The sequence below is a fragment of the Patagioenas fasciata genome, chromosome 1, assembly GCF_037038585.1.
Source record: "Patagioenas fasciata isolate bPatFas1 chromosome 1, bPatFas1.hap1, whole genome shotgun sequence".
Classification (NCBI taxonomy): Eukaryota; Metazoa; Chordata; class Aves; order Columbiformes; family Columbidae; genus Patagioenas; species Patagioenas fasciata.
This window is the reverse complement of record NC_092520.1, coordinates 184,902,794-184,922,577: the sequence shown is the minus strand read 5'-3', so window position 1 is coordinate 184,922,577 and position 19,784 is coordinate 184,902,794. Positions and strand designations below refer to the sequence as shown.

The 19,784-nt window shown below is 38.1% G+C and overlaps 1 protein-coding gene across 2 annotated transcripts; it reads right to left on the bottom strand.

Moving 5' to 3' along the window:
- Nucleotides 1-12,054: 12,054 nt before the first annotated feature.
- Nucleotides 12,055-17,659, bottom strand: LOC136111452 (arg8-vasotocin receptor-like). Of its 2 annotated transcripts, XR_011737017.1 has the most exons (3): nt 15,226-17,659; nt 12,906-14,117; nt 12,055-12,658 (listed from the first exon to the last, which is right to left on the bottom strand). XR_011737017.1 is itself a non-coding variant. In XM_065855667.2 (2 exons), exons 1-2 carry the CDS (start codon nt 16,136-16,138, stop codon nt 13,918-13,920), a joined length of 1,113 nt encoding a protein of 370 aa, XP_065711739.1. In that variant the 5' UTR covers nt 16,139-17,659; the 3' UTR covers nt 12,055-13,917. The 2 variants fall into 2 exon arrangements, 1 of the variants encoding a protein (XP_065711739.1); XM_065855667.2 differs by having other exon boundaries at nt 12,055-14,117.
- Between the last annotated feature and the right edge of the window lie 2,125 nt (nt 17,660-19,784).

Genomic DNA, 19,784 nt, shown 5'->3' with positions numbered 1-19,784 from the left:
AATATATAAAGGGTGAGTGCCACGAGGATGGAGCCAAGCTCTTCTCGGTGGCAAACAATGATAGGACAAGGGGCGATGGGACCAAGCTGGAACACAAGAGGTTCCACTTAAATTTGAGAAGAAACTTCTTCTCAGTGAGGATGCCAGAGCACTGGAACAGGCTGCCCAGGGAGGTTGCGGAGTCTCCTTCCCTGGAGACATTCAAGACCTGCCTGGACACATTCCTGTGCGACCTCACCTAGGCGTTTCTGCTCTGGCAGGAGGATTGGACTAGATGATCTTTTGAGGTCCCTTCCAATCCCAAACATACTGTGATACTGTGTGATTTCTCTGGAGATGATCTCCAAACATTCAAAACCAGCTCCTGCTTTGACCTGCCCTCTGTCCTCCCCACAACTACATAAAAAACCTCCCAGCTGGGGCATCTGTGCCATTTCTGCTGTAGGGCTGGTGCACCCTCACCAGCATCATCCTCCAGCCACCCAGGCTGAGAAAGCACTGGGGGGGCAGCATGGTCACTTCTCTTACTTATGGACAGAAGAACACTAGTGTGGAGGTAGGAAGGGTGAGGAGAGTACGGTGTCCACCTCCCACTGCCATACTCAGATTTGGCTGGGCTCGTACTTGAACCAAAGAATGAAACAAAAGTCAAGCACACCCAGGTTCAAGAGTAGACCCATGGCCTAAATTAGATGGTGGTTTCAAAAACACACACCAAGAGCAAGGCAGCATGAACTTGTGTGGGCCAGGTTCAGACAATCAGACTCAAAGGGTGACGCCAGAGAGCTGAGCAACTGTTATCACTTGATTCACTAAACCTCCATTCTAACAGTGTGCTAGTGGCAGGTGAGCACTAATGATGAACTAGCTCTGAGAATGCATACAGATGAATGCTCTCATCCTGTTAAAATCCCTCCTGGCAAAAATTGGAAATAAATAGTAATAGCATAAATTGCAATCTGAGAACAACAACAAAATCAGTATCACTGAAGGATCCTTAAAATGTTTCCCACTATATTGTTAAAACTTTGCAATATTCCAAAAATACATCACATAACTCTAGATGTGAAAGTAAAGATTAAACCATGATAAAATCCAGAACAGGAGCCAACTTCTTGGTTGTTTGTGTATTGGCATAACTCCAGTATGCTTGGGAAACATAATATTCAAGTATTATGGTCTTAGAAAACTGACTGCAAAAAATAGAATAAACTAGTTTCGTTAAACTTCCCCTCAGTAAATCTTGCCCAGTTACAAATACAGGTCTTTAAGACAAAAATAGAATTGATGAAATTTGTAATATGCAGCATTCTCTGCTGGACAAGCCATTGAGCACCCTGATGTAACTAGACCTGTTTGGAGCAGGGGTTTGGAGTCTGTCTCCTCCAGAGGTTCTTTCTAACCAAAATAATTGTATGATTTTACGATACAATATCAACACCTTTTTCATTTAAAGTTAATCCTACTATAAGTCAGTACAAATTTTCAATTTTTGATGGGCATGTTCTTCCTAAAGAAACAGCATCAAATGCAATACCTGAACAAATTTCTAGAGAAAATGGTGAAATGTAGCAATGTAGGACTTACCTCCCAGTGAGGCACCTTTTCAATGGACTATGACATCTCCTGTAGGATGCATTTCCTGTACAAAGAATATCAGGTCATTTTCTTTACTATACTGTGAAGTACATGTGTGCCCAAAATTGTTGGAACCCTAGGTTCGTATTACTAGTGTGCTACTTGGTATGAAAAAATTTAAAACATAAAGGCATTATTTATACATGGAGGTTTTTCATATTATTACTCCATGAGTGATTTATCATTCAACAATCATGTTGCCTGGTTATTACCTTCCTGTTCTATTGCATCTGAGTTCAAGAAGTTTTAGCGCATAATTCTTTTTCATGTAATAAAGGTTTTAATAGCTATTCAGAAGAATGGTATATCTAGCAGGAATATCCTCCAGAAGCTTAGTTGGCTATAACAGCACAAAGAAGACACAAAACTGACATAGACATATAGTTATAGAGGGCCTATAACACTATCTATGTTTTCTGAGTCCCCACTCACCTCTGTGGTTATTTCAAGAGATGGTATGAGGGCTGAGTGGTGACTACTCAGATCAATGATCTCAGAGCATTCTTATGAAAGCTGTGGCATACCTAGTCCTTTTGTATTTGGTAGCACATTGGGCCAATTGTTCTCCCAGAGTCATTGTTGTTTAAATAATGGATATTTTTTAAGCTAGGACATTGACAACAGTATTACATTGAGATCAATTCAAAATTGAGAGATTCTACTAACTTATTGAAACAGAAAATTGAAAAAAAAATCATCTTGTTTCATTTTGCAGATGAATCCCTACTTATTTTTTATAACCAGCCAATCTTTAAATGAAAACCTGATCATTTTGAAATTTTGCAATTGTTTTCTTATCCTTTTTTGTCTGAAACCTTTCACCAAACTTGAACCAAATTCTCCAATTTATTTGATTCTCTCAAACAAAAACAACAAACAAAACTCATACTCATCTTCTCCTAGAGTGTCAAATGAAGGATTCCCATGAACTCCCATAAATTCCTTCATTATGATAGCTACAAACTAAAAAAAAAAAAAAAAAAAAAAAGAAATACTTTACATACCTTTTTTCTGGCAATGTTAAAGGGAAGTTAAACGCAATTCCTATCTCAAATGTGAGGACCAACACAATATGGAGGATGGAAGACAGCTGCTCTGGCCTCACAAATGCTTACTCAAGTCTGCCCATTTTCCTCAAGTAATCACACACTTCGTCACAAATCCACATCAAATATTCAGTCCTTCTATCAGTTTTGTTTGGACCCATCCTCCTGACTCCATCTGTAGTCAAGCCCCAGTGTCTCTGTTTCCACAGTGCCCAGTGTCTGAACTGGTTTCTGATTTCCAACACTGGATCTTCTATCTCTTTGGAGCTCTCCTCAGCAGTTGAACTGAGGCGAAGACTACTAGCAATCTATCACATTGCTACCAGAAACAATTTACGATCAAATTCAGGGATAAAACTACTTTTCGCAGTTCACTTTCTTCAAACAAAGATCAGAGACAAGTCTTCAATGTGTAATTGGATTTTTATTAGTTTGAGAAGCCCCTGTTCGTGTAATTGACATTCAATAAGACAAGCCTTGGTATGCTTACTAAAAATAGGGATGATGTATTGCCACTTTCATTTAACACCCAGTTACTTTGATGTAGGCTGGCTTGTTAGGATATTTAAAATAGAACTGAGACACCCTTAGAAGTTTTACACCTAAAACTTGCTATAGTTCATATTTAACAACCATTTATAAAAGAATTAATGTTGTTGCCAGATAAGAAATTTCTCAGAATAACCCACCAATATGCTTTTCCAAATAGGCATGTACGAGAATAATGAGATTTACAAAAAAGCTTGTATCTGAAGCCATTAATCTCAGTTGAACTTCTAGGGAAGTGCATTCACTGGTATCTCAGTACTATTTCTATTTATTCTCCCTGATTACTGTATTCCATCTTTACTTAAACCAACTTTTCAGGCTATCACTCCTTTCCCCCCATCTCATTTATGTCTTTTCTTACACATTTCAGGTCTGTTATTCTCATATATCAGGAAGAAAAACACAAGCAGTTCTAAGAATAAGAATATAGTGTAACTGATTTTTATTCAAAATTATACTTGTAATTAATCTCTGTTCTTCAATAAACAAGTTGTTCTTTTAAAGGCTTACACTTCAAAGGCTGCTTTTTGCTAAGACTGAACATATCTTGGTCTCTTTCTTTAACTACACAACTATGGATATCTAAAATACACATTGTATATCACACTGCATTGTGACTTGAAGATATAAGAAACCTTCACAACAGTATTTGTACCATAGGTAGCTGATGAAGGCACTCTCATTTACTTGCAAGTGTTAATTCTCAGTGCAGTGTTGCTCTTTGAGAGTCATATTTTGGCATCTGGGCCAGGATGGGACAGGCTGGAAGCCTCTGTGTTCAACAGTTGATGTATAGAGTGAAAATAAAATGAACTATGTTAGGAAAATATTCACACTTTCAGATTACTGTCTCACTAAAAATAATTCAAAATTTATATCTTTGGCAACCTGATAATGTTGCGTTTAGTTTTAAATAAGTGAATATTTTATGGAAGGAATAGTTTTTATCTGTCTGTTTATATAGCACCCAGTATAATAATCTTTAAAAGACTGTTTTAAAGGTCTTTTTCATAGCATAGGTGATAAAAGGATAATGAAGATAGTAGCTTGTTTATATATTCTTGTCCTGTCTGACAAACAAGTTTATAAGAACCAGAAATCCACTTATATAGTCACATTCTCCTTGCATAAGAATAAGATGTATACCATACCTTCCTCCAGATATCATGTAGAGCGTGCCAGGGATGGGAGCAGACCCCAAGGACAATTTCCAAGGGTTATTCCAGACTTCACATTACCTTGAATCCTGATGTCTTCAGCCAGACCTAAGATCAGGAGACCCAAAGGGTTGCAGGTTGTTGTCACCCATTAGATACTCACTGGCTTTGAGAGTGATTCAGTTAATGCAACTTTAATTTGGAACAAAACACTCTGAAACTTCAGGAAAAAGAAATCAAGGCTCAGGAAGAAAGAGGTGACAGATTGTTCAAGCAGTAATGAATTTCAAAAAACAGGCAATAAAAAGAAAAAAAAAAAAAGTCATATAAGCAGCTTAAAATTTGAACTGTTCATCTGCCAAGGGACGAATTGCAAACTTTAATGGTTGTTACGTAGTCTGTAGATGTTTTCAGGGGGGTAGGAAAAAATTAACACAAATGGTTCTGTAATTGTGTCATACGAAAATTGACATTGTTCACAGACCTTCAAACCTATATTTTCATCTCTCTGCTACAATTTGCTGTTTCATAGCATATGTGCTGCATGCAGCTTGGTTAGTAACTGCCTGTTTTCTATACTCTATGCTTTCTTAAATGTATTTGCTTGGTATTGAGGCAGGCTGCAAATGTGCTACTCAATTACACAGCAACCAAACAACTGGCAACACACATAACATTGAGTGAACAGTGTGTAGCACGGACATGGCTCATAAACATAGTACTGCATGTGACACATTAAGGTGTTCGACAATATTGTCTTAAGCCTTCCTAGGGAGAAATAGTCCCATTTTCTCCAGAGACCACAAAGGAAACCACAGGTTTTCACATGATGCAGCCTTTTGCCAAACCACACCTTAAATCAAAAAGATGTTATAAGCTTGTTGTTGATAGCGATATTGTAGGACTGGGCAATAATCATGTCTGCACTTCACTGTATTTTTATTTTTGTAATAAGTGGTCTAGTCCTAAATAGCCTAGGACATAAAGAAGCTTTTTAAGTACCTTCTCCTCTGACTTAAATGCAGAATTTGTTTGTATGTATGTCTGAAGGTTGTATGTACTTGATTTCAAACTTTGGTTCATAGAATCACAGAATGTTAGGGACTGGAAGGGACCTCGAAAGATCATCTAGTCCAATCCCCCTGCCAGAGCAGGAACACCTAGATGAGGTTACACAGGAAGGCATCCAGGCAGGTTTTGAATGTCTCTAGAGAAGGAGACTCCACAACCCCCTGGGCAGCCTGGGCCAATGTTCTGTCACCCTCACTGAGAAGAATTTTCTTCTCATATTTACATGGAATCTGCTGTGCTCCAGTTTGTACCCATTGCCCCTTGTCCTATCATTGGTTGTCACCGAGAAGAGCCTGGCTCCATCCTCATGACACTCACCCTTTATTTATTTGTAAACATTAATAAGGTCTCCTCCAAGCTAAAGAGACCCAGCTCCCTCAGCCTTTCCTCATAAGGGAGATGCTCCACTCCCTTAATCATCTTCATAGCTCTGCGCTGGACTCTCTCCAGCAGTTCCCTGTCCTTCTGGAACTGAGGGGCCCAGAACTGGACACAATGTTCCAGATGTGGTCTCACCAGGGCAGAGTGGAGGGGAAGGAGAATCTCTCTCCATCTACTAACCACCCCTCTTCTAATACACCCCAGGATGCCACTGGCCTTACTCGCCACCAGGGCACAGTGCTGGCTCATGGTCATCCTGCTGTCCACCAGGACCCCCAGGTCCCTTTCCCCTATGCTGCTCTCTAATAGTTCATTCCCCAACTTATACTGGAACCTGGGGTTGTTCCCACACAGGTGCAATACTCTACACTTGCCGTTGTTATATTTCATATAATTTTTCCCCCCCGCAACTCTCCAGTCTGTCCAGGTCTCGCTTGACAGCAGCACAGCCTTCTGGCGTGTCAGCCATTCCTTCTAGTTTCATGCTGTGGTTCAGGTAAGCTTTTGTTTTTTCAAGCAAGTCAGACTTCCGATTGTTCTTGTTCATTACGTGTGATACATTAGGCTCTTTCATCTCTGGTTGATCATACAGATTCTCAATGTGCAGCACTCTTGGGAGAGCACAATGAAGTGTAAAAGTTTTTGCCACTAATGAGCACTCATCTAAATCATCTGCATTACCTTTCACACTGGAGGGGTAAGACATTTTGAAATAACTTGAATTAATATAACTAACTTATTAATTTTAGAATGTAGGGGCATTCTGTGAAGAGTAGAATCTAAAGAAGTAGAATGTAAAAGAATTTTCAGGGTAGAATTTGAAGAAGTATTTCCATTCTTATTTTTCCATTCTCATTATTACACAGTAAATCATCATTTGATAGCAATGTGAGATTATACACTGCTAAAATATTAACTTTGAAAGTAAATAAATTGTATTTCTATAGTACTATATTGTGACACTTTCTAGCTACATAGTATACTCACGATATATTTTCATAATGTTCAGCATTAACAGAAATATTGACATTTCCAGGAAAAATAATGCTATTTGCACAATTTCTTTCCCTTAAAGATGCAGGAGGTTGATGAACAATTTGGATGCAGTTGAGTTCTGAGACTTTTGTCTGAATTAACTCCACATTTCCCTCCAGGACACAAATGCATATATAAACTTGTAATTGATTGATTTCTTAACCTGACAGCAGAGAAAATGTTTCAGCTTTCGAGAGCAGTATAGAAAAAAGAGTATTACAACTTACACAGTTCATATCAAATCACAAGATTACATTTTAACATATAAACACATTTATTTCTGACATGGATGTTTTTATTACAAAATAAACAGTGATTTACCTTAGAAATGTATACAACAGTATTCAATAGTATCCTAAGGATAGTCTTTTTGTGCCTTGAGATATTTTACAGATAATTCATATAAAATACTATATTACTTTTGATCAAAGTCTTGAGTTAACTCTTTGTCTTATATCAGTGAATTAATTTTATCTTGCAGCCTCAATACAGGTTAAAATTCAATAGGATTAGCCTATTTATACATTTATGATATTCCTCTCATCTGCTTTGATTTATGGAATAGAATCTTTATTAAAGGAAAACCTGAACCTACTGAATTTATACATAAGTCAGGTATTCAGGTCATCTAGTTCTTGCATTTCAGTTACTGAAAATGTATTTTTTATAATGTCACCAGGTAATTAAAAACAGAATTCAACACTTCGTGGCTTAGAGACAGTCCTTGTTTAAATTACAAGATGAGCTTAACTGTCTCATTCTCAGCAGAACAAACCCTCTAGCACAGGGTAACCCCTTTTTCTTGCAAAACCATTACAGAGTTTCTACCAAAAGTATCAGACTAAGGTGCCCTTGTGGGGAAAAGGAGTCAAAAGATAAAGATGTTTGTATGTCTATATATTACGTTGCAGAGATGCAAACACATGTCACCTTCTCCTTTTAGCCCCATGAAACGAGGAAGGGGTGGAAGTGGGGGGTGTGTTGGGCAGAGCACCTCTGCCCTCTGGGCTCCTGAAATAGCCAGTGGCATCCTGGTAGGACTTGCTTGCACAGCCATCTGTATGCGCTAAGCAGTTATGTCAACTTTCACGCACTAGTGACTTGTTTTATTGTGTTCATGCCCAATTGGATATTCGATGCACTGTTTCATCACACACACACAAAAAAAAAAGTAAAAGAATTAGCTAAGTGCCAGTGCCTCCAATATGGACATTACCTGAGATAGATACCTCCTAAACACTTTGTCTGTTTGTGTGCATACATCGATGGGCAGACAGCCTTGTTAATGACACATGTGGTCCAGTTCTGATAATCTGATCACTGATCATAACCTAAATAAACACAAAATGTTTTAGCCATCCAGTGTGCACCTTTAGTGCTTTTGTGCTCTTAGCGGACTCTGGGGGAGGTTTTACATGACATCTTACTCCTATTTGATCTTCCATATCCTTATCAGGGAGACTTTGGCAGGAGAATTTCCCAAAGACAGTGCATATGCTGGGCGCACTCCATCCATCATCTGCAGGAGCAGCAGCAGAGCAGCCCCATGGCAGCTCCACATCATGAAGCACTATATTAAGCATATGCACAGCATCATACAACCCAGGATTACTTCTCTATGTAAAAAGAAACACAAATCAAGCCCAAATATTACAGTGGAATTTTTAATCTCTTCTTCACAGCAAATGCATAAAACTCCAAGATAGTCAGGTACTGAGAAGAAAATAAGGGTTTATTTCCTGAAGTTTTGCTAACTTTTCTTTTGTGTGTGAACAGGCAGTTACAGTTGAGCACAAACCATCTCGGAACTTGAGATTGCATCAGTCTTGTCAACAGAGGATCAAGAATATGAATCATATTGTCAGCAGACTGGAATTTGTATTAAATGTATCAATAAAGCAGTGTGTTCACATCATGACTATGCTTGTCAGAAGGCTTGTATTCTCTATGATGAAGTACAAATTTTCCCATCAGTAAGTCAAAAGCTGGAGCCACTCAGTATTAAATCAATTGAGGCCAGACATCTATTAATACTTTTAGAGACATGGGCAAACATTTCCAGCACACTGTGATAGCTAGCAGATAATTTATTCCTTGTAGCTCTTCAAAGGTCCTGGTATAGATAATAACTGAACTCAAAAAAAAAAAAATAAAGTAAGAAATACAAGACCAGCCTCTTAAAGCTACAATTTTGGTTTAATACTAGATGTAGAAACATGAAACCAATTTTTAATGTTTTGTACCAAAATTCATCTTACGGTAGCTTCATGGAATTCAATCCACAGAACAATAATCTTAGAACCAAAGAATATATCTATATATTTTTAGCTAAACAAAATAGCAACATCAGAGATAAAAGTTGCATTTTTGATTGAAATCGTGCCTTTAATATTATTTCAGCTTCAGAATTGGTCTACTTATGTCGCATTGTGCCAATTTTATGTTTTGTTTTAAAACTTACTGTAGGTTATATGCTGATTTCATTTAAATGATGATGATGGCAACGATGATGACGATGATGACAATAATATCAAGTATTTCTTTTATCAGGTTTTGGTATTTGTTACTACATGAGTTCTCCTGAAAAGTGGTTACTGGGATATAGGGTGATGTCTGTCTCTAGCTGTATCCAACTCCACCACCATAATTTCCATAGGTCTTTGAGGTGAAATGTTTCTCTTTGGCATTTTTCAAATTTCTTCTCAGAGGGTATTGAAATGTTTCCTCCACAAGGTCCTACTGATTCCTCTATTGTCAACTCAGGATTCAAAAGATTTGTTGCTTAAATTTGGGCAATAAACAATTTTAACAATTTTTGGTAAGTATACAGAAATGGATGCAAGAAACATAAATCCACAACTCTGAAGGTCTTCCAGAGTGCCAGTCATGATATAAAAAAGCACTTGATGAATACAATGGCACTTTCATAAGTTTGCACTGTATCTCTAATGCAATATTTGGATGGAAATTCAAGAGGTTTTGGTTAGATTTTCCTTACCTCAGAAGTTCATTATGGAGCTGAATGACAATAGGTTACTTAAATTAGTTGCTATGACCTATTGGTGGAAAGCATATGCTTTGGTCTGCTGTGTTGGCAAAAAAAGGAAGCAAAAAAGAGTGGGTATGACCTAGTTATTATAGTTTCACTCAAAGCCTATTCTTTCTGTTGTTCCTGAAAAAGTGAAATGCAAAGTAACGGAAATTCTACAGGGGGGCTTGTAAAGATGCCGAGAATTTGCCTTCTTAATGAGATGACCCTCAGAAAGTCCTCAAGCAGCAAAGCAGGAGCACCATTTAGCCCAAGAAAAATAAACACAGCTTCTATCCTTTTGTTTCAGAAAGGCAAAGTCAAGACAACCTGGGGTACCTCTTCAAGAGCTTAGGGCAGGTAGATTTTGGGAACAGTACTGCAGAACATGAGGCTCTGGAACCTACGGGACCATGAGGCTTTGGGATCATGAGAGCACAGAGGGGCCTAGGGTTGCACACGTAGGACTGAAGAGATGGGTTTGGGGATGGCAGCTGGAGGTTTGATGTGGTAGCATATTTTACATCAGGTTTTATTTCTGATTTCTAACACTGATTTCCTTTCAGTCCAAATCTATATGGATCAGCTAATACAGTAGTAAATAAATTATTTGTGACTGCCTTACTGTAAGTAATACAATTCTCATTTGAGCTGTTTTCATTTGCAATCCTGCCTGTTTAGCTGCATGTATGAATCATGTGTTTCCTGTAGATACCCAAGGCATTCAGGCCAAATCCCTACCTTGTGAAGACAGAAAATGGCTTGCCTTTTTATTTCTTTGCCTGTGAGGAATCCAACCTAAACCAGATTTGTCTGGAAGAACTGAGTAGCTGGATCATTATTCTTTGTCTTTGCCTGCTCCTGAAACTCTTCAGCCAAGAATAGCTAACATTTGCAGGCTCTTGAGGATGATTTTATCCTGGCTGAGTGTCTGGGAACTGGACAATACAGCCATGTCTGCCTTGCATCATAAATTCCGCCATTTCCAACTTGGGCCTCCATATCACACTGCCAGTATTCCCCAACAACACGGAGACAGGAGCAGTTTATTCAGCCCTATAACCCATTACCATTGTCAGAACTAAGTGATTAAAGTGGAATTGGCAGGACATTAGTTTGGTACCATCTTTAAATTTTGCCAGCATCATTTTGTTGAAAGATTAAAGAGAAGTACTATCACCCGACACCTCTGGCTTCAGTACTCACCATTTACAAGTAATTGAACTGGGACTGGCTATGAAAATACAGCAACAGTTCTGTAGAATAACAAAATCATCAACATATATTGTAAAGAATTAAAAACACATGTTGGGATTTTCCTTTCATTCTAGTACTTTTGTTGTGGGTTTTGTTTGCTTGTTTGTTTGTTTCTGTAATGATTCAAGACAGAATTGATAGATTACATTGCCTTTGATTCTTCTTATCTGTACTGCAGTGCCAGCATCAACAACACACCCATTCACTTCAAAAGTCTGAACATGTACAGTATGTATTTTTCTGCTCAGAAATGATTTATGTGAGAAAACAGAATTTAGGCATTGATGAGGAAGGCTTTCATCTGATAACTGGATTTTTTCATTTGCACGTGCTTCCACAGTGCCTCCAGGGACTTGTACATTCAAGTTTCTGATTCTCCCATATGGATTAAACACCCTGGCCAGCCTACAGTGATGTCTCACAGTCTTTCCTCTTACTGAGACGCTGTAATGTCTATTGGAAATACAAGTGATAGTGAATTGACAGATATAGTCCAGCTCATGCAGTCCAGCTCAAGATATAGTCCAGCTGAAGAATAAAAATACAGAGGAAAACAAGGGTACAAGATGATAAAACTACAACTCCCAAGAAAACTGATGACCAAATTCACAAAGAGAAAAAATTCATTGTATTTTTAAGTGTCTTTTTCTTTAAGAAATAAGAGAAGTCCTGGAAAGGACACTTCATTAAGTAAGGGGAGGTGGGTGGAGGGGGGAAGATGTCAAAATAAATTTTCCATCATTTGAAAATCAGTTTTGACAGAAAATTGTGGAGCAGCACCAAATTCCCCAGTGAGTGTGTTTGTCAGGGGTCAATGAAGAAAAAAAGGCAAGAATACCTGTGTTCAAGTACCTCCTGTTGGACTGAAATTAAAAGTGTCCATAGCCAATAGTTTGACATCACGGTACAGTAACCTTTATTTTTATTCATATCATCAGGACTGATCTCAAGACAAAGAAATTTAAAAAATCAGAAAGAAAGCACTTGCGAGACAAAAATATCATTGATTTGAACACCACAGACAGTGAGAATTCATTATTGTGCTTAAGAAATTCTGGCATTTCATTCATTACATGATCAAAATATCTGAAATATGGACAGTTAATGTTGCTTTCAGATTTTTATAGAACACATGGAGCTATTGCTATCTGAGAAATCAAGCTCTACCAAATTATTTATAGAGCCAGAAACAAATATATGAGCAATGCAGAAATCTAAGTAATAGAAGTTACACTTTTTAAATATCAGAGGTCAGATCAGGTGGTGTAAAATGGCACAGCTCCACTGTGGTCTCTGGGCAGTACTGTGACTGACATCAGTTCTGGATCTGCATTACTATTTGTACAAAATTTGAATGCCTGTTTTCCTTGCAGTTGTTTATCTTTTGAGGCTTTCAGTGTGTTTTGCTGGAAGTCCCATAGTACGACACAGGTAGTTCCTTGAAGCAATTCTATTTAGAGTTCCTTTCCACATTGTATATTTTACTATGTAACTAACTGCAAACAAACGAAGTAGAAAACAAACAAACAAACAAAAATTAAAGATTTAATTAAGTCATAAGGGAGAACCTATCTGAGAGCTAATTTGAATCTGAGATTAAAATACCCCAATTTTATAGCTTTTCAATTGAAATTTAAGATTGCTGGCACTCATAAAAATAAAATGTGAACGATGAAACATAGTATTAATGTGATGATATGGAAATATCACCAAGAATCTCTGTGAATGTAGCTCTATTCTCACCTGAAAGAGCCTTGGCGATATTCCTTCTATACTCCTCTGATTAGATTGCAGACCCTGAAAGAGGAATAAATAGCTACCTGCTTAAAACACCCACAAAGTAGCAAGCAAATGGCTTTTTGAGATTAAGATATGCAGATTCATTTTTACCATGAAGGGTAAATAACTGAATTTGAACTTGAAGGGGTTCTGAGCACACTCTATCAATAAATTGCATGCCATAAAAAATAGGTCTGAACACCAAATGAAAGTGTACATTCCTAGCACATTTTTTTAAAATAAATATTAAAAAAAAAAAAAAAAAGTATATATATATATGTGTGTATGTCTGGGGAGTTTCACTTAACTGCTTGCCCATCAGGGAATGCATGGAAGATCAAGTCCCATGTTGTGAAGCCACAAACCTGAACTGTTAGTATGCTGCTGTCCTCCTGCCATCTACAATGGCATTTGAAACTGAAGTAGGTATCCAGCATCACAAGGACACGGAATTATTTTTTGAAAAAGGACATTTAGCTGCTAGGCATTTTATAAATGTATATGAGTTAATTTAAAATAGGTTTTAATAATAGTTTTTTCTGATTTCCTGCTGCCTTCTCAAGATTTGTCAGACTGTCCTTCAATCGCATCAGAATGATGAACAATTCACGGTTCAATTTGAACAAATATTCAAGTATAATTATGTTAGATTCCTTTCCAATTATGTTACTACTTAGAAATTCAGAATCACAGGAGAGAAAGTATGTTAGGGCACAAAACATCTAAGATGTTTTTATGTATCTTTGTCAGTCTTCATGAGAATTCATTCTGATAACATAGTGATGGTGGAAGTATTGAGTCAGGCTTGTACAACACGGAAAGTTCATATACATGCTACAGAACAGCAGGGAACTATATTTATACAACAAAAGACACTTTTAAAGCTTCCTTATCACAAAACAACGAACAGTGGTAAAATATCAACATGTCTTCTGAACATAGCAAATTTAACAAAACAACAAAAAGCATTCAACATTTACGCAGAAGTGCTGTTTTCCTCAGGGTCTCTGTCTACGAGATGAATGCTCCCTGTGATCACCGATTCCTCTTGAGCCAAGGTGTTCTCCAGCTGCTTCTTTGTGCAATACGGAATGTGGCCACAAAAATACATGTAAATCCATGGGTTGGTGCAACTATTTAAATTGCCAAGGAGCATGATAATGGTGAATGCTGAACCTGGAATGAAATAGATAAAAGAGTAACAGAGTAAATAAAGTGCATATAGAAATAAGTAACATTTTCACAGTCTGCTGCTTTCTGTTGTACCTGCTCATATATTAAAGTTGATCTAAGAGCAGGAAATTCCTATTTACTCCATGCAATTTGCAGTTTCAGAAGGCATGAAGCACACTGTATTGTATTGAGTTAAATAGTTCCAAATAGCTTTTTTTTATGTAGCTGCATCAAATTTAAAAGCAAGTACTAACCTGCTATACAGATAACTACAGCTCTTGATAGAAATATATGTACAGAAAGACCCAAATTCACACTGACAGAAAGAATTCTTAAAACAAAGATGAGAATATTTTTTTTCATCAGACAGAGCTATTATATTTTTTTCTTCCTCCTTTGGTTTGTATCTTTGAGGTTAGAACAGGTGAACTTAAATAATGTCACATAGAGTCTGCCTTTCACAAAGCAGCAGCAGTATCAATTCGACAAGATTAATCTAGCTTACAACATTATGTTCTTTGATATCTTTCTCAGGCTTGCTTTTTTTGCTTTATAAACAGCTGTTTCACGATTTTAATTGTATCATAGTGTACTACAGAGATTTCATCAATGTGACTTCAATATTAAAAAAATAAAAAGATGTCTTATAATATCACTGTTCTATCCAGTAAATAAGAAATCTTTATTTTATTACTTTGCATAGCTAATTACTCCTTCTCACCTCAAGAACCCAAAATACTACTGCTTTAATATCTAAAGCCTCTAAAAATCTCAACCCTTGCCAGAGCAGATGATGTTTTTCCCTGTGCTGTTTATTAATCTTTAAATCATCCATCACCCCAAACACAAACATGCATAGAATCATAGAATCAGATATATATATATATATATATATATATATATATATATATAGATGATGTTCTGATCACAGAACACATGAAGTTCTCTGTACCTAATTAAATATAGTAGATAATCCATCCAGGATTTTCTTTTTAATCATACTGAAATGATCACATCTAACTTTTACACAAAAATAAATTGCAAATATAAAGCAACACAGCACCGTGCTAGCCTGCAATGAGATTATGAATGAAGATGGAAAGTATCTTACCTTCGGTCATGACACTGGGGAACCACACAGACCACAGCTGTGCAATGAAGAAAGGTGACCAACAGAGGACATATGCAACAACTGTCACCACCGTCATTTTTACAGTCTTGATCATAGCCTTTGAAATACAGTTCACACTGCTTGCTCGGGATGGCAGGACTTGCTTCTGATTTGTTACTTCGTATTCATGGTTTTTCACGTATATATTTCTTTTGATTATTTTGCAAATCTTAACCTGGCACGTGATAAGGATGGCTGAGGGAATGAAGAATATAACTACAAAAATCCAAGTCACATATGCCCTTGGGCCCCATGGCTGAATAAATTCGCCCCAACATTCAAAGATACCTGGAGATATTTCAGTCTTAGAAAAGATAAATACTTGCGGTAGGCTAAGAATCAATGATATAGACCAGCTGGTACAAATAGGGATGTTCCAGAGAGCTCTCTTCTTTTGGAAAGTGACCATAGGGTAGCAAACTGCTTGATATCTGTCCACTGTCATGACCACTATCATATAAGTTGAGGCAAACATGCCCAGCAATTGTAGATACTTGATAATTCTGCACAGGAAATCTGGCCCTATGAAAACATCTGTAATATCCCACACGAGCTGAGGCAGCACTTGGAAAAAGGCTACCACTAAATCAGCAATGCTGAGGTGAAGCATGAACACATACATCCTAGAGAGCTTCTTTCTTCTTCGCCACAGCACCAGTATGAGAATAAAATTGCCCACAGACGCTGTCAGAAATATGACCCCCAGTACAGCAACCTCTACTTGAGCTAATTGCTCATCTCTTTCTGGTCTTCCAACAGGATCTGACTGATTTGTCAAACTCAGGAATCTGTGAGGAGAAGAACTCTCAGTCTCATGTGTGTTATCCTGCATAGGAAATGAAAAATTCTTCATAGTGCACAGAAGCTACTTGCAGTAGCTGCTACTTGCAACTCAGGTTGACAGCTGTGAAGTACTGGCTAGCAAACAAACCAGCCTGGGTTCAGGTTTCCGTGTATCTTCAAGCAAATCTCCTCCTGTTTGTGTGAACTAAAGCAGTTGGACCTGGATCTTGATGAAATTCTGTCTCTTGCTGGCGTGCAAAAAGGCTTTATATAGGCTCCCAGCAGAGCTTTATGTAATTGCAGCGCCCTCGGGTAGGCTGCAGGGACCCAGCCAATGGCAGAGCGAGTCACACAATTGGGGAAAATAAATAAATAAAAGGCAAACTTCAGAGGCTCAACGTAATTCAATTACTCACTTCAGTGAAAGCCCGAACTTGTAAATAGCTCTGGCCAAAATCATACTTAAATGATCTTACTCAGGAGAGTTCTTAAAAATATGTTTTTACGCAAGCCAGAAGGGCATGCTTCGGCTGGAGCGGGAGGAATGTTTATATGTAGACGGAAAGTTGGGCCCCTGAGCTCAGGGGCATCGTCACTGCAATCATCTGGACTCCTGGGGCACAACCACATCCTAAATGTAGCAGAGATGAAGAAATGCATTTTTCCGTAGTTTGGTGGGGGTTTTTTTCTGTTCTTCTTTGGAGTCACCTGATTTTGAAAAGTATTTTAACTGCCTTAAAAATAATCTTTTTATTTCAGGACAGGGTCAAGACTTAGAATTTTTTTCTCAGCAAAATGAAAAATAACACATGTGAAATAAATTACTTTTAATGGGACTGTGAGTCTACCGAGAATTTAATAAGAAAATAAGTGAAAATTCAGTGGGAAATCCAACTGAGGAAAAGGTCTCTACAAGGAAAAGATTTCCAAGGGTCTCTATTCTACTACAGCGTTAAAGGCTGAGAGGTCATTTTTCAGTACTTAATCCTTTTTATTTTTGTAGAGTAAGTTGTACCATGACCACGAGAATTTCATTGTTCTTTGCCCTCTCAGTATGGCTTTTGCATGTTGTTAGTGATAGATAAGAATAGCAATTTTCACTTAATTTCATTGGTTCTCCCTCAGTCTGCCCTCTTAATCAGAAAACAGAGATTTAATAAAATGAATTAATTTAATATGAAAGATAACACATATTTGTATGCAATCTTGTCTGAAGCTAGAGCACTCATATACTTTTGGTTACAGTTCGGAGACTGGTAATTTGAAGTCTTTCTGAAGAAGAAATGGATAAGGTTAGAAGTATGTCCATGCTGCATGTAGAGAACAGAAATCTGCACCTACACTAACTGATCGCTGTGATCATGACTATATTATGAAACTAGTTGAGGAATCTCACAAACAGACAACCATCTCCTTGGCAATAAATGTTTTCACATATTGACAGGGGAAAGGCAAAATCTGTAAACAGCATGATATCTTTTCTCTCCGTCTTTCCTCCTTCCACCTCGCCAGGAGACTGATGTTAATATCTCAGGCAAGGGTAAGACTATGAGAACAGACAATAGACGAGCTGAACAACCTCAAGAACCTTTGCCATCAACAGCAGCTCTAAGTATCCGTAATCCAGATTTGGCTGAACACTGCTGCAGCTGCCTGAGTCCACAACAGCTTTCCTCTATGACCATCTCACAAAGAGTATGAATCATAACAACTTAATCTAATACATCTGACAATTTTTTCCTAAATGGAACCCTTTTTGTAGGAAACTTAGATTCCTGAGGTAGTTTCCTTTTAGATTGCCCCCAAGTTTGGAATTTATCCCATTCGTGGGAAACACTATGGCAAGACCATAAGGGAACAAATGGGTTTGTCTCTACCCTCACCCTCCCTTCACACAGCAACTTCCAGAGAGTAACTGAATTGGCCACAAACCATGAATGCCTGGAAATTCTGCTGGTGGCAAACATTGTGCTGTAGAGCAGGCTGGCTGATCTTCAGTTCTGCCTTCAGATGGAGACAAAATTTCAGGTGTGTGCTCCAAAACCATTTACCTTGATCATCCTCACTCCATGAGTTAACAAAAGGCCAGGCATGATCTTTAATCTTCTAGCAGGGTAGCCATCTATGTCTAGGCAGAGTTAGGACTAAGTGCATTGAAACAGGGACATGTCAGATAGGAAACTAAGCCCATGGTCAGGCATGGAAGATAAATGTAAAAAGACCAGAATAGGCAACATATGTCACTTCTTGGATACTGTTGAAAAGACTAACCAGAACATAGTAGCAGAAGCATATATTTGTATGATTTTCACAATGCATAATGAACGGGTAGACATATATTTCAGGCAAATGTATTTTATCACCTACACCTAGAGCAGTTCAACTATATCCCTGGGAACATGCAGCTCCTCCTAGGTGTACACACGTACACAGCACACACTGTCTGGGCAGCAGCCAAGCTGTAGTAGGTGTCAGACCCAGCATGTAGACACAGTTTAAAGGCCAAGAATGCTGTGCAACAAGTAGCCTTTGCCATGTTTATAAAAAGGGAGGTGGCCCTCCTTGTACAAATTGTCCTAGTGATGTCAGACTCTATGTCATCTTACATATAACTAGTTCAATATATGTCAATGGTTTCATAACTTTGTAATTGTGCCCTTTCCACCTTTTTCATCCACGCTAGCAGACATCCATGATAATGTTATACTGAAATTAAATCCACTCTGGGAATATAACTCACTGAGAAAAGAAAAACAGGGTAACAGATGAAAATGCTTAAGTAGTCTTAGCTGTTGTTTTAATCCAATAGTGTCCTTCTCTTGTTGCCCAGCTTTGCTTCCTTCCAAACTCTATCTGTCCAAGTTAAATTCTTTTCCTAAATTATTTACTTTCAGTAGTGTGGGAAGGTACATTTTAATTAACTTCTGCTGAATTTCTCAGTGTGGGCTCTCATCTAATATTTGTTGGTTAGCTAGTAGGGAGGGATTCAGCTCATGGATTAAGACTTAAATTTAAGCATCTGGTTAGAATTACAGAACCACACAGCTGCTCAAGGCAGGGACAACACTGAATTCAGGACAGTTTAGTTAGTATTTGTCCAGTCAGGTCTTGAAAACCTCCAAAAGCAGAGACCCCACAACCTCCCTGGGTAACCAGGGGCGAACGCTTAATTATTTTCCTTGTGAAAAAGCTTCTCTTATGTACCACCAGAACCTCCTCTGATTTTGACCACTGTCTCATGACTTCAGTAAAAGCCTACTTGAGACCTCTCACTAGCCTCCCCATAGGTACTGGGGGACACCCTGAAGCTGTTTCTTCTCCTGGATCAACAAGCTGTATTGGGAGCCTTGCAGAAGATGTTGTATTTAAGGAGTTGGTGATATTGAACAAGACATGTCTGACCTACTCGGCCTTGTACTTAAAGCCTGTGCTGTGCACTGGTGAATGATATGACAGAGATAATGTCCCAGCCTGTCAGAAGAAGATATATGACTGTTTGCTAAACAAAACAAAAGGCTCCACATCAGCGGAAGGAGGAGGAATCCCTCCAGAGATAGCATCTGTGTAGCATGCCAGCGAAAGGTCCCTCCAGTGTCTGTCTGATGCTGCACAGAAGTGGCATTCCCAGCATTGGAAGGGACCTAAGATGTCCTCACTATCTGTATTCTTGATTTTATCCTACCTTAAGAAAACAGCTATTTTACCACACTCTTTAT